At 40.6% G+C, this 16,605-nt stretch overlaps 1 protein-coding gene across 12 annotated transcripts in view; it reads right to left on the reverse strand.

Annotated features, from left to right (window-relative positions):
• The window catches only part of PFKFB1 (6-phosphofructo-2-kinase/fructose-2,6-biphosphatase 1), a 156,191-nt gene that overhangs the window by 49,145 nt on the left and 90,441 nt on the right, over positions 1-16,605 (reverse strand). For all 12 annotated transcript variants that reach the window (XR_012329397.1, XR_012329399.1, XR_012329398.1 and 9 more), the window contains exon 2: positions 1,446-1,571. Coding sequence is in view for 8 of the 12 variants with exons in the window: in XM_073799641.1 (XP_073655742.1) it covers positions 1,446-1,571 (126 nt within the window). In the remaining 4 variants the exon portion in view is untranslated. The remainder of the gene's footprint in view (positions 1-1,445; positions 1,572-16,605) is intronic.

Here is a 16,605-nt window from a genome sequence, read left to right on the forward strand (position 1 = left end):
AAGCAATTATACTCCAATAAAGTTTAAAAACTAGATGTGAGTTCTTTGAGGGCAGGGATCCAACATCCAACAAGGGCCGTGGCACAACTGTGTGCTCAGCAAATAATTACTGACTGAGTGAGCAAGTGATTGCCCAAGAAGAACTGTTTTCCACACTGGGGAGGAGTGCTCCTTTCCACAAGAGACAGAGGCTAAGCACTTGTGTACCAGTGTACCAGTAAAGGAGGAACACAGTCCCAGTAATAATTTTCAGCTAAGTTGATATATGTTAAAAGCATCAATAGTCATTGGGGGATAAATAAAAACTTTTGGTAGACTTTCTTGTATTTACTGATTTTATTCTGAATTACGTATGATGTAGGGGATACCCTAACTTTTAGCGTTTAGAGACTCTAAATGTCTTAATTTGGTCCTACTTAAGCAATAGAAATTAACATGATCTAGTCCCCTACTGCAGAGCAGCTCCTGGGGAGAGAGACCCAGACACACAACACACTACAACAACACACTATGTAACTAAGGTTGGCATAGAGGGGTCTGTAGGAAGCATTGGTGTGGGAGCCCAGAGAAACATAGTCTTCCTAGGGGCAACAGAGGAATCAAATAGGAATGGGGATACAGTGTGGGTGATAGAGAAATCAAATGGAGAATAGAAAAATATGATTGCTGAATAAGAGGTAGTAAGCAGAAAAGAGATCACATTGGGGAGAAAGGAAATCTGGAAGTAGGGAGTGAGGGAGGAGGCTGACAGGCAGGGAAGGAGACCCCTCTGGAGGCGGAAAGAGGCAGGATCACTTCCGGCTGGGGAGGGGGAGCAAATAGGCTCAGACCTAAGGAGAGGCTTGGAGAGAGTGGACGCCTTCTGGACAGGAGAGGTGAGCTAAAGTGCCCTGCTTTACTGAAGACCTTGTGGGGGACTCCAGGCTGGGGCTTTGAGGTGCTTGACTCCACACACCCCTAAAATTTAAAGAAAACCTTAAGGTTGTGAAGAAATGGTAATGCTAAGAAGAATCGTATTTTTGGTGTAGAAGTAATAATAAAGGTGATAAAAGTAGTATGTTACTCATAGGGTTTTTTTCAGGTCTTACAAAAATCGTGCTCCTTGAAAACAGATATTTAATCTTTGTAGTTTTCTTATGCTTAGCAGCTATCACGGGATTGGGCACAGATTACGTACTTAAGAAATTGTAAAAATTTATGAGGTTAGTGGTGGTGGTGGTGGTGGTGGTGGTGCTATAGTAGTAGTAGTAGTAGTAGCAGTAGTAGTAGTAGTAGTTGTAGTAGAGCAGCAGCAGCAGCAGTAATAGTATTAGTCCTAATACTGTTAATAATGTTTTGAGACATTCCTTTACTCGTGGTTTTGCCCTTTTGAGGTCAGCTACCTTACTGTATTTTCCATAATTGGCCTATAGAGGGCTGTAGAACAAAGGCTTTCAGGGACATACCTTTAGTTGGTGTTCCTATCCAGTTGAGATATCGTGTGAGCTTCGTGGAGATGTAGGTCTTTCCTCGAGCTGGTAAACCCACCATTATCACCATCGTGGGGGAATTTGTAAACTGGGGTATGGATGCTGGAAGACAAACAGAACCTCAAATCTTATCCCCAGGTTCACATGATATTCTGGTATCAACTCAGAGCTGTAGAATTGGAATGAGCATCTCGCCCACCATTAGAACAAGGAAAACAAAAACTGGAAAATTGCAAATTGTCCTCTATTGAATTCATGAGAAAACTGAGATTGCAATGCTAAAAGCTAACCCAAAATCTGTAGACATAGGCATCTACAGGGAACAACAGGGCCCAGGTACTTGCTTATCTTTTGCAGATACTACTGAATAATATGTAGTCATAAGAAGATAACAGCTAAAATTTGTTAATGAATTGCTAAAAGTTGGTTGTGTGTTAGTGTGAGAATGTGAAACCCCTGGGGGCTGTAGACATAGGTGGTTTTGAATCCTCTTGCAGACTTTCCCCCTAAGAAGTCCACCAGGTGCTGGCAGGGAAGAATAAGAATCCGGAGAAAGATATTCTATAGTTCTGGTTTGGGGGAGGGAAACAGAACAGCATCCATTGCTGAAACTGTGCCCAAAGCATTCTGCCTTTATACACTGCAGAGCAAAGGCCTTAACCTTCACAGGGAAAGGTAATAAAACTGTAGTCTGAGCACACTGGTGGAAATTCATTGCAGCTAGCAGAGAGGAATACCCAACACCACTAAAACTCTGCCCAGACCAATCTACTCTATCTCCCCTAGGGAAAACAAGCCTTGCTCTGCAGAAGGAATGGCAATAGGAACTGAGGGCACAGGTGGAAACTCACCACCACAGGTGAAGGAGAAAATTTGAAAAAATGCTATAACCCAGGAGGGATAGGAATATGTGCTAGGCTCACAGTTATATTTAGAGGAGGGGCAGGAACATTTGGGAAAGTCACACCTCTATGACTCAGGATAAGCCTGCCTAAGACTGAGACTTAATCAAAATAACATAGTATGTCCCTAGTCCCCTATTCTCCACTACAAGGCTAAAATAAATCAAGTAAAATAATAGCAGACTTTATTTTTAAAGAATGCAAGAGGTAAGTTACCTCCAGAGAGCAGCACAAAGGGAAGAATCAAGGAAAGAAAAAAACATAGTCTGAAGAGACAAAAAAATCATCAGGACAAGACTTAGTTATGACACATTTTGGAATTTCCAACAGACAACTTAAAATAGCTGTGATTAATATGATTAAGTACTTTTCTATATTGAAAAAGGTAGACAACATGCAAGATAAGATAGCAGCAAGGGATAAAATGTATAAGAAAGAATCATATGTAAATACAAGAGAAAAAACACATTAACAGATCTGAAGAATGCCTTCAGTGTGCTTATTAGTGAACTAGACACAGCTGAGGAATAAGCAAAATTGAAGCTAGAACAATAGAAATTACACAAACTGAAATGCAGAGAAAAAATAAAGAGTAAAAAAAGAAAACAGAACAAAACATCCAAGAGCTTTGGGACACTATCAAATTAGAATACTAGAAGGAGAAGAGAGAGAGAATGGAGAAAAAATATTTGAATAAATAATTGCTGAAATTTTTCATAATTAGCAATTGATATAAACCCCAGATCCAAGTATCTCAGAGAACACAAAGCAGGGTAAATAAAATTTGTAAAAGAGCCACATCACACCCAGACATATCAAATTCAAACTGCAGAAAAACAGGCAAAATAAAATATTGAAGGCAGTCAGGGAAAAAGGGTGGACGGAACACCTTACATACAGAAGAACAAGAATAATTACACAAGACTTCGTACCAGAGTCACATAAGCCAAAAATAGTGGAATGGAACCTTTAACATACTGAAAGTAAAAACCCTGCCAATCCAAATCTAAATTCAGCAAAAATGTCCTTCAAAAATAAAGGCAACCTCCTTCCCACCCTCCCTCCCTCCGTCCTTTCTTTCTTTCCTTTCTTTCTTTCTTTCTTTCCTTCTTTCTTTCTACTTCTACTAATTCTTTCTTTCTACATTTTCTCCCTTTTATTCTGAGCAGTGTGGATGAAAGGCTCTTGGTGCTGCAGCCAGGAGTCAGTGCTGTGCTTCTGAGGTGAGAGAGCCAGCTTCAGGACACTGGTCCACAAGAGACCTCCCAGCTCCACGTAATATCAAACAGTGAAAATCACACAGAGATCTCCATCTCAACACCAACACACAGCTACACTCAACAACCAGCAAGCTACAGTACTGGACACGCTATGCCAAACAACAAGCAAGACAGGAACACAACCCCACCAATCAGCAGAGATGCTGCCTAAAATCATAATAAGTCCACAGACACCCCAAAACACACCACCAGATGTGGAACTGCTCACCGGAAAGCCACGATCCAGCCTCATCCACCAGAACACAGGAACTAGTACCCTCCACCAGGAAGCCTACACAACCCACTGAACCAAACTTAGCCACTGGGGACAGAAACCAAAAACAATGGGAACTACGAACCTGCAGCCTGCTAAAAGGAGACCCCAAACACAGTAAGATAAGCAAAATGAGAAGACAGAAATACACACAGCAGATGAAGGACCAATATAAAAACCCACCAGACCTAACAAATGAAGAGGAAATAGGCAGTCTACCTGAAAAAGAATTCAGAATAATGATAGTAAAGATGATCCAAAATCTTGGAAATAGAATAGAGAAAATGCAAGAAACATTTAACAAGTACCTAGAAGAACTAAAGATGAAACAAACAATGATGAACAACACAATAAATGAAACTAAAAATACTCTAGATGGGATCAATAGCAGAATAACTGAGGCAGAAGAACGGATAAGTGACCTGGAGGATAAAATGGTGGAAATAACTACTGCAGAGCAGAATAAAGAAGAAAGAATGAAAGAACTGAGGACAGTCTCAGAGACCTTTGGAACAAAATTAAACGCACCAACATTCGAATTATAGGGGTTCCAGAAGAAGAAGAGAAAAAGAAAGGGACTGAGAAAATATTTGAAGAGATTATAGTTGAAAACTTCCCTAATATGGGAAAGGAAATACTTAATCAAGTCCAGGAAGAACAGAGAGTCCCATACAGGATAAATCCAAGGACAAATATGCAAAGAAACATATTAATCAAACTGTCAAAAATTAAATACAAAGAAAACATATTAAAAGCAGCAAGGGAAAAACAACAAATAACACACAGGGGAATCCCCATAAGGTTAACAGCTGATCGTTCAGCAGAAACTCCACAAGCCAGAAGGGACTGGCAGGACATATTTAAAGTGATGAAGGAGGAAAACCTGCAACTAAGATTACTCTACCCAGCAAGGATCTCATTCAGATTTGATAGCGAGATTAAAATCTTTACAGACAAGCAAAAGCTGAGAGAGTTCAGCACCACCAAACCAGCTTTACAACAAATGCTAAAGGAACTTCTCTAGGCAAGAAACACAAGAGAAGGAAAAGACCTACAATAACGAACTCAAAATAATTAAGAAAATGGGAATAGGAACATACATTTCGATAATTACCTTAAATGTAAATGGATGAAATGCTCCCACCAAAAGACACAGATTGGCTGAATGGATACAAAAACAAGACCCATATATATGCTGTCTACAAGAGACCCACTTCAGACCTAGAGACACATACAGACTGAAAGTAAGGGGATGGAAAAAGATACACCATGCAAATGCAAACCCAAAGAAATCTGGAGTAGCACTTCTCATATCAGACAAAATGGACTTTAAAATAAAGACAATTAGAAGACACAAAGGAGGACACTACATAATGATGAAGGGATCCATCCAAGAAGAAGATATAACAATTGTAAATATTTATGCACCCAACATAAGAGCACCTCAATACATAAGGCAAATACTAACAGCCATAAAAGGGGCAACCGACAGTAACACATTCATAGTAGGGGACTTTAACACCCCACTTTCACCCATGGACAGATCATCCAAAATGAAAATAAGTAAGGAAACACAAGATTTAAATGATACATTAAACAAGATGGACTTAATTGATAATTATAGGACACTCCATCCAAAAACAACACAATACACATTTTTCTCAAGTGCTCATGGAACATTCTCCAGGATAGATCATACCTCAGATCACAAATCTAGCCTTGGTAAATTTAAGAAAATTGAAATTGTATCAAGTATCTTTTCCAACCACAACGCTATGAGACTAGATATCAATTACAGGAAAAGACCTGTAAAAACTACAAACACATGGAGCTAAACAATAAACTAATTAATAACGAAGTGATCACTGAAGAAATCAAAGAGGAAATCAAAAAATACATAGAAACAAATGACAATGGAGACACAACGACCCAAAACCTGTGGGATGCAGCAAAAGCAGTTCTAAGAGGGAAGTTTATAGCAATAAAATGCTACCTTAAGAAACAGGAAACATCTTGAATAAACAACCTAACCTTGTACCTAAAGCAACTAAAGAAAGAACAACAAAAAAAACCCCAAACTTAGAAGAAGGAAAGAAATCATAAAAATCAGATCAGAAATAAATGAAAAAGAAATGAAGGAAACGATAACAAAGATCAACAAAACTAAAAGCTGGTTCTTTGAGAAGATAAACAAAATTGATAAATCATTAGCCAGACTCTTCAAGAACAAAAGGAAGAAGACTCAACTCAATGGAATTAGAAATGAAAAAGGAGAAGTAACAACTGACACTGCAAAAATACAAAAGATCATGAGACATTACTACAAGCAACTCTATGCCAATAAAATGGACAAGCTGGAAGAAATGGACAAATTCTTCGAAATGGACACCCTGCCAATACTGAACCAGGAAGAAATGGATAATATGAACAGACCAATCACAAGCATTGAAATTGAAACTGTGATTAAAAATCTTCCAAAAAAAAAAATCTTCCAACAAACAAAAGCCCAGGACCAGGTGGCCTCACAGGTGAATTCTATCAAACATTTAGAGAACAGATAACACCTACTCTTCTCAAACACTTCCAAAATATAGCAGAGAGAGAAGCACTCCCAAACTCATTCTACGAGGCCACCATCACCTTGATACCAAAACCAGACAAGAATGTCACAAACACGGAAAACTAAAGGCCGATATCACTGATGAACATAGATGCAAAAACCCTCAACAAAATACTAGCAAACAGAATCCAACAGCACATTAAAAGGATCATACACCATGATCAAGTGGGGTTTATTCCAGGAATGCAAGGATTCTTCAATATACGCAAATCAATCAATGTGGTAAACCATATTAACAAACTGAGGGAGAAAAACGATATGATCATCTCAATAGATGCAGAGAAAGCTTTTGACAAAATTCAACACCCATTTATGATAAAAACCCTGCAGAAAGTAGGCATAGAGGGAACTTTCCTCAACATAATAAAGGTCATATATGACAAACCCACAGCCAACATCATCCTCAACGGTGAAAACCTGAAAGCATTTCCACTAAGATCAGGAACAAGACAAGGTTGCCCACTCCAACCACTCTTATTCAACATAGTTTTGGAAGTTTTAGCCACAGCAATCAGAGAAGGAAAGGAAATAAAAGGAATCCAAATCAGAAAAGAAGAAGTAAAGCTGTCACTGTTTGCAGATGACATGATACTACACATAGAGAATCCTAAAGATGCTACCAGAAAACTACTAGAGCTAATCAATGAATTTGGTAAAGTAGCCGGATACAAAATTAATGCACACAGAAATTTCTGGCATTTCTATCCACTAATGATGAAAAATCTGAAAGTGAAATCAAGAAAACACTCCCATTTACCATTGCAACAAAAAGAATAAAATATCTAGGAATAAACCTACCTAAGGAGACAAAAGACCTGTATGCAGAAAATTATAAGACACTGATGAAAGAAATTAAAGATGATACAAATAGATGGAGAGATATACCATGTTCTTGGATTGGAAGAATCAACATTGTGAAAATGACTCTACTACCCAAAGCAATCTATAGATTCAATGCAATCCCTATCAAACTACCACTGGCATTTTTCACAGAACTAGAACAAAAAATTTCACAATTTGTATGGAAGCACAAAAGACCCCAAATAGCCAAAGCAATCTTGAGAACGAAAAAAGGAGCTGGAGGAATCAGGCTCCTTGTCTTCAGACTATACTACAAAGGTACAGTAGTCAAGACAGTATGGTACTGGCACAGAAACAGAAAGATAGACAAATGGAACAGGATAGAAAGCCCAGAGGCAAACCCACGCACATATGGTCACCTTATCTTTGATAAAGGAGGTAGGAATGTACAGTGGAGAAAGGACAGCCTCTTCAATAAGTGGTGCTGGGAAAACTGGACAGCTACATGTAGAAGTATGAGATTAGATCACTCCCTAACACCATACACAAAAATAAGCTCAAAATGGATTAAAGACCTAAATATAAGGCCAGAAACCATCAAATTCTTAGAGGAAAATATAGGCAGAACACTCTATGACATAAATCACAGCAAGATCCTTTTTGACCCACCTCCTAGAGAAATGGAAATAAAAACAAAAATACACAAATGGGACCTAATGAAACTTCAAAGCTTTTGCACAGCAAAGGAAACCATAAACAAGACCAAAAGACAACCCTCAGATTGGGAGAAAATGTTTGCAAATGAAGCAACTGACAAAGGATTAATCTCCAAAATTTATAAGCAGCTCATGCAGCTCAATAAAAAACAACATACAACCCAATACAAAAATGGGCAGAAGAACTAAATAGACATTTCTCCAAAGAAGATATACAGACTGCCAACAAACACATGAAAGAATGTTCAACATCATTAATCATTAGAGAAATGCAAATCAAAACTACAATGAGATATCATCTCACAGCAGTCAGAATGGCCATCATCAAAAAATCTAGAAACAGGGCTTCCCTGGTGGCGCAGTGGTTGAGAGTCCGCCTGCCGATGCAGGGGACGTGGGTTCGTGACCCATCCTGGGAAGATCCCACATGCCGTGGAGTGGCTGGCTGGGCCCGTGAGCCATGGCCGCTGAACCCGCGCGTCTTGAGCCTGTGCTCGGCAATGGGAGAGGCCACAACAGTAAGAGGCCCACGTACCACCAAAAAAAAAAAAATCTAGAAACAATAAATGCCGGAGAGGGTGTGGAGAAAAGGGAACACTCTTGCACTGCTGGTGGGAATGTAAATTGATACAGCCACTGTGGAGAACAGTATGGAGGTTCCTTAAAAAACTACAAATAGAACTACCATATGACCCAGCAATCCCACTACTGGGCATATACCCTGAGAAAACCATAATTCAAAAAGTGTCATGTACCAAAATGTTCATTGCAGCTCTATTTACAATAGCCCAGAGATGGAAACAACCTAAGTGTCCATCATCAGATGAATGGATAAAGAAGATGTGGCACATATATACAATGGAATATTAGTCAGCCATAAAAAGAAATGAAACTGAGTTATTTGTAATGAGGTGAATAGACCTAGAGTCTGTCATACAGAGTGAAGTAAGTCAGAAAGAGAAAGACCAATACCGTATGCTAACACATATATATGGAATTTAAGAAAAAGAAAATGTCATGGAGAATCTAGGGGTAAAACAGGCATAAAGACACAGACCTACTAGAGAATGGACTTGAGGCTATGGGGAGGGGGGATGCGTAAATTGTGACACAGCTAGAGAGAGGCATGGACATATATACACTACCAAACATAAGGTAGATAGCTAGTGGGAAGCAGCCGCATAGCGCAGGGAGGTCAGCTCGGTCCTTTGTGACTGCCTGGAGGAGTGGGATAGGGAGGGTGAGAGGGAGGGAGACGCAAGAGGGAAGGGATATGGGAATATATGTATATGTATAACTGATTCACTTTGTTATAAAGCAGAAACTAACACACAGTTGTAAAGCAATCATAGTCAAATAAAGATGTAAAAAAAACTCTAAATAAAAAAAATAAAGGCAAAATAGACTTTTTTTCAAACAAAAATGGGAAATTCATCAACAGCAGATGTGTCTTATAAGAAATATTAAAGGACATTATTTACGCAGAAGGGATATGATATAGGTCAGAAATTGGATCTACATAATTTAAGTGAGAGCATTGGGAAAGGAATACGTGAAGGCAAAATATATCTTTTTATTTTCCATATTCTTAATTGTTCTAAAAATTAACTGACTGATGTGGAGAAAAGGGAACCCTCGTACACTGTTGTTAGGATTGTAAACTGGTTCAGCCACTATGAAAACAGTGAGGGTTTCCTCAAGAAGTTAAAGCTAGAACTACCATATGATCCAGCAATTCCACTTTTTGGTATTTATCTGAAGAAAACAAAAAACAGTAATCACAAAAGATATATGTACTCCCCTGTTCGTTGAAGCATTAATTACAATAGCCAAGATATGGAAGCAATCTAAGTGTCCATCAATAGATGAATGGATAAAGAAGATCTGTTTTATATATATATATATATATATATATATATATATATATATATATATATATATATATATATATATATATAAAATTTATATTATATGTATACACACACAGTGGAATATTATTCAGCCATAAAAAATGAAATCTTTACCTTTGTGACCTCATGGATGGATCTACATTGTATTATGTGAAGTGAAATAAGTCAGACAGAGAAAGACAAATACCATATGTTCTCACTTATATGCAAAATCCAAAAAATAAAAAAAAGTCAAACAAAAAATGAAAACAGACCCATAGATGCAGAGAAAAAATGGATGGTTGGGGGTGAATAGATAAAGAGGATTGAGAGGTACAAACCTCCAGTTATAAAATAAATAAGCCACAGGGATGTAATATGCAGCATAAGGAATATGGTTGATAATATTGTAATAATAATAACTTTGTATGGGGACAGATGGTTACTAGACTTATCATGGTGATCATTTCATAATATATGCAAATGTTAAGTCATTATGTAGTAAACCTGAAACATAATATTGTATCTCAACTATATTTCCAATTAAAACAACCCAACTGTTTAAAGCAATAATAGTAACAATGTATTGAGTGTTTATAGCAAATGTAAAAATTAAATGATTACAATGGTGACACAAGGGAAGGGAGTAAGATTGGGAATATTCTTTTGTAAGGTACTTGGACTACATGCAAAACAATATAGTGTTATTTGAAGATGAACCCAATTATTTTAAACTGTACATTGTAAACCCTAGGGAACCACTAAATTTTTTTAAAGATATATAAATTATAAGGAAATAGAGGAGATAAAATGGGATCATAAAAATACTCAAATAAAATAAGAAAAGTCAAAAGAGAGAGAAAGAGAACAAAGAACAAATGCAATGAATAGAAAAACAGCAAGATGGCAGATTTTAATCCAACTGTATTAAAAATCACTTTGAATGTGAATTTTCTAAACACACCAGTTAAAAGACAGAGATTGTCAGAGTGGACAAAAAAGCAAGAATCAACTAGAAGCCATCTACAAAACACATGCAGCTGGGTCCAGTTCTGGGACCTTCTTTTATCTCTCACTAACTAACTCGAATATAAAACCTTGATAGAATTCATGAACACCTATTTGAAAACTGAAAAGTAAATATAGGCAGATGGATTGAGAAAAGATCAGAGTTTGAAATACCACCTAAATGGTTGAGTTCAACATTATTTTTTTCCCTCCAGAATCCTAAGCCTGAATTGGACATGATATGAAACCCAGAGGTGAGCATTGTTTAACAGTCAGAGGGCAATACAGGAAAAGCCTTGATGTTATGGCTTAAGGAGTGGAAAAGAGAACTCCTAAATGTGAGAATGTGAGACATTCCTAGGATTTTATTTACTCTACTTCTGTTTTGGTCCCACAGTGGGAGTAGTGACAGCAAAAGTAGTCCAGAAGCAAGAGTGGTCCATAAAGGGAACTGCCAGTAATCAAAAATCTCAGGGATAAGGTCCTTTCTCTAGGTGGAGCCATGGCGTCAAGGGGACAAAACTAAACTTCATACTAATTTTTCCTCTCTCTCTCCTGCAACTTGTTTCTGGGAGTGATACTACCAAGAAAGTGGGTGGTTTCTGAACAGAGGACAGAAAATGGGAGCCTAGAGAAATGGAAAGTACTGAAAAACTACGGGAGAGGGAACAGTTTAGAAAAGAAATTACGAAAAGTGGTTTTGAACTGCTGGGCTCACGTTTGATCTGTGAGTGCTTTGATGTGACCCTAATCAGCCTACCAAAGATTTGGAAAGTGAATCATCCCAAGTTCCACACTGACCACTAGGTTATGCACACACCGTACTGGTCTAAACAGTACTATGAAAGTTTCAAAAATGTTCAAAAAATTGGAACCCCAAAACACAGAAGGGTAAAACAAAAACATCAACCTCCATAGGATAAAAATAATACTCTTGGTCTTAAATGATATTTACAATGTCCACAATACAAACTAAAATCAATCAAGATACAAATAACTATGAAATCTCAACTCACATGAAAAAAGACCATCAACAGACATGAAATCATGAGATGACACAGACGATGGAATTGTCTAAAATTATCTATTATAAAAATTCTTGAATGAGAGACCAGATCAAGATGGCAGGGCAGTAGAATATGAATCTCACCTCCTCCCACAAATACATCAAAAATATACCTTCACGTGGAATGATTCTCACAGAATATCTACCGAACGCTGGCAGACTCAGACCTCAGACTCCTGAAAGGGCAAGAAAATCTCCATGTAACAGGGTAGGACAAAAGAAGAAAGAGAAAAAGAAAGAGGGAAAGAAATTGGGGCAGGACCTGAACACCTGGGAGAGAGCTGTGAAAGACAGAAAGGTCCCACACCCTGGGAAGTCCCCTTACCTGCAGGGAAATCAGCCAGGACAGAGGGAAAGCTTCAGAGCCTTGGAGGAGAGTGCAGCAGCTAGTTTGAAGCAGCCAGAACAGACAGAAACCTGCACAGACAGTATCAGAGCTACCTTGTCACATTATCCCGGGGTGCAGAGACAACAGAGGGAACACTGCCCAGTGAGAACCCAAAGAGGTATGAGCCAGGCAGAATTGGATGGTTCAACTGCAGGGATTCATTGATCTGCATTCACTAGTGCCTTCAACTACTCTCTAGGATATTTTCCATGATATCTTTCCTTTTCATGAAATGGGCCAGAAAATGTATGCTGTGGAGAACCAAAAGAAGTGGTGAAGAGCAAGGGGTGTCACTGAACCTGGTAATGAGAACTCAGTGAACTGCTCGTCTGTTCCTCTCCCTCCAGAAAGCTGTACCTTAGAATTGTGTGAAATCACCTGTTCATATTTCAGGGTTCTTCCATAAAAGAAGATTGGTTATGGGGGTTGGAGACAAGATGGTGGAGTAGAAGGACTTGAGCTCACCACCTCTCACAGAAACACCAAAATCACAACTAACTGCTGAACAACCATTAACAAAAAAGATAGGAACCTACCAAAAAAGATATTCTACATCCAAAGACAAAGAAGAAGCCACAAAAAGATGGTAGGAGAGGCACATTTGCAATGCAGTCAAATCCCATACCCACCAGGTGGGTGACCCACAAACTGGAACAAAACTATATTGCAGAGATTCTCCCACAGGAGTGAGAGTTCTGAGCCCTGCATCAAGCTTACAAGTCTGGGGGTCTGGCATTGGGAGGAGGAGCCCCCAGAGCATTTAGCTGTGAAGGCCAGTGGGGTTTGATCACAAGAACTCCACAGGACTGGTGGAAACAGAAACTATACTCTTAGAGGGTGCACACTAGTTCTCATGTGCCCCAGAACCCAGGGAAAAGCAGTGACTTCAGAGAGGAGCCTGGTTCAGACCTACATGCTGGCCTTTGAAGGTCTCCTGGGAAGTTATGGGGTGGCTGAAGCTCACTGTGGGAAAAAGAACAGTGCAGGCAGAGACTCTGGGGAGTATTCATTGGCATGAGCTCTCCTGGAAGCTGCCATTTTCGCAGCAAGACCTGGCTCTACCCAACATCCTGTAGGCTACAGAGCTGGGAGGCCTCAGGCCAAACAACCAACAGGGCAGTAACACAGCTCCACCCATCAGCAGACAGGCTGCCTAAAGTCTTCCTGAGCCTACAGCCACCTCTAAACACACCACTTGCCACAGCCCTGTCCACCTGAGGGACAAGATCCAGCCCCAACCAACAGTGGTCAGGCACTAGTCCCTCCCACCAGGAAGCCTGCACAAGCCTCTAGACAAGCCTTACCCAGCAGGATGCAGACACCAGAAGCAAAAGAAATGACAATCCTGCAGCCTGCAGAACAGAGACCACAAACACAGAAAATTAGACAAAATGAGACAGCAGAGGAATATGTTCCTGATGAAAGAACAAGATAAAACCCCAGGGACTTCTGGGAAGATGGCAGAAGAGTGAGATGCGGAGATCACCTTCCTCCCCACAGATACACCAGAAATACATCTACACGTGGAACAACTCCTACAGAACACCTACTGAACGCTGGCAGAAGACCTCAGACCTCCCAAAAGGCAAGAAACCCCCCACGTACCTGGGTAGGACAAAAGAAAAAAGAATAAACAGAGACAAAAGGATAGGGACGGGTCCTGCACCAGCGGGAGGGAGCTGTGAAGGAGGAAAAGTATCCACACACTAGGAAGCCCCTTCGCGGGCAGAGACTGCGGGTGGTGGAGGGGGGGAGCTTCGGAGCCGCGGAGGAGAGCACAGCAACAGGGGTGCGGAGGGCAAAGTGGAGAGATTCCAGCACAGAGGATCAGGGCCGACCGGCACTCACCAGCCGAGAGGCTTGTCTGCTCACCCACCGGGGTGGGCGGGGCTGGGAGCTGAGGCTCAGGCTTCGGTCGGAGCGCAGGGAGAGGACTGGTGTTGGCAGCGTGAACACAGCCTGCAGGGCGTTAGTGCACCGCGGCTAGCCGGGAGGGAGTCCGGGGAAAAGTCTGGACCTGCCGAAGAGGCAAGAGACTTTTTCTTCCCTCTTTATTTCCTGGTGCGCGAAGAGAGGGGATTAAGAATGCTGCTTAAAGAAGCTCCAGAGACGCGCGCGAGCCGCGGCTAAAAGTGCGGACCCCAGAGACAGACATGAGATGCTAAGGCCGCTGCTGCCGCCAACAAGAAGCCTGTGTGTGAACACAGGTCACTATCCACACCCCGCTTCTGGCGAGCCTGTGCAGCCCACCACTGCCAGAGTCACGGGTTCCAGGGACAACTCCCCCGGGAGAACGCACAGCACGCCTCAGGCTGGTGCAACGTCACTCCAGCCTCTGCCGCCGCAGGCTCGCCCTGCACTCCGTGCCCCTCCCTACCCCCCCGGCCTGAGTGAGCCAGAGTCCCAGAAACAGCTCCTCCTTTAACTCCGTCCTGTCTGAGCAAAGAACAGATGCCCTCCGGCGACCTACATGCAGAGGCGGGCCGAATCCAAAGCGGAGCCCCGGGAGCTGTGAGAACAAAGAAGAGAAAGGGAAATCTCTCCCAGCAGCCACAGAAGCAGCGGATTAAAGCTCCACAATCAACTTGATGTACCTGCATCTGTGGAATACATGAATAGACAACGAATCATCCCAAATTAAGGAGGTGGACTTTGAGAGCAAGATTTATTATTCTTTCCCCTTTTCCTTTTTTTGTGTGTATGTGTATGCTACTGTGTGAGATTTTGTCTGTAGAGCTTTGCTTCCACCATTTGTCTGAGGGTTCTATCCGTTCTGTTTTTTTTTTCTTAATAATTACTTTTTATTTTAATAACCTTATTTTATTTTACTTTATCTTCGTTCTTTCTTTCCTTCCTTCCATCCTTTGGACCACGAATCATCCCAAATTGAGGAGGTGGACTTTGAGAGCAAGATTTATGATTTTTTCCTCTTTTCCTCTTTTTCTGAGTGTGTATGTGTATGATTCTGCGTGAGATTTTGTCTGTATAGCTTTGCTTCCACCATTTGTTCTGGATTCTATCCATCCACTTTTTGTTTTTTTTCCCTCTTAATAATTATTTTTTTATTTTAATAACTTCATTATATTTTATCATACTTTATTTTACTTTGTCTTCTTTCTTTTTTTCCTTCCTTCCCTCCTTCCTTCCTTGCTTCCGCCCTCCCTCCCTCGCTCCTTTCTTTCTTTCTTTCTACTTCTACTAATTCTTTCTTTCTACTTTTTCTCCCTTTTCTTCTGAGCCGTGTGGATGAAAGGCTCTTGGTGCTGCAGCCAGGAGTTAGTGCTGTGCCTCTGAGGTGGGAAAGCCAACTTCAGGACACTGGTCCACAAGAGGCCTCCCAGCTGCACATAATATCAAACGGTGAAAATCTCCCAGAGATCTCCATCTCAACACCAGGACCCAGCTTCACTCAACGACCAGCAAGCTACAGTGCTGGACACCCTATGCCAAACAACTAGCAAGACAGGAACACAACCCCACCCATTAGCAGAGAGGCTGCCCCAAATCATATAAGTCTACAGACACCCCAAAACACACCACCAGACGTGGACCTGCCCACCAGAAAGACAAGATCCAGCCTCATCCACCAGAACACAGGCACTAGTACCCTCCACCAGGAAGCCTACACAACCCACTGAACCAACCTTAGCCACTGGGGACAGACACCAAAAACAACAGGAACTACAAACCTTCAGCCTGCAAAAAGGAGACCCCAAACACAGTAAGATAAGCAAAATGAAAAGACAGAAAAACACACAGCAGATGAAGGAGCAAGATAAAAACCCACCAGACCTAACAAATGAAGAGGAAATAGGCAGTCTACCTGAAAAAGAATTCAGAATAATGATAGTAAAGATGATCCAAGATCTTGGAAATAGAATAGAGAAAATGCAAGAAACATTTAACAAGTACCTAGAAGAACTAAAGATGAAACAAACAATGATGAACAACACAATAAATGAAACTAAAAATACTCTAGATGGGATCAATAGCAGAATAACTGAGGCAGAAGAACGGATAAGTGACCTGGAGGATAAAATGGTGGAAATAACTACTGCAGAGCAGAATAAAGAAGAAAGAATGAAAGGAACTGAGGACAGTCTCAGAGACCTCTAGGACAACATTAAACGCACCAACATTCGAATTATAGGGGTTCCAGAAGAAGAAGAGAAAAAGAAAGGGACTGAGAAAATATTTGAAGAGATTATAGTTG

This window comes from Tursiops truncatus, chromosome X (genome assembly GCF_011762595.2).
Source record: "Tursiops truncatus isolate mTurTru1 chromosome X, mTurTru1.mat.Y, whole genome shotgun sequence".
NCBI classification, from domain to species: Eukaryota; Metazoa; Chordata; class Mammalia; order Artiodactyla; family Delphinidae; genus Tursiops; species Tursiops truncatus.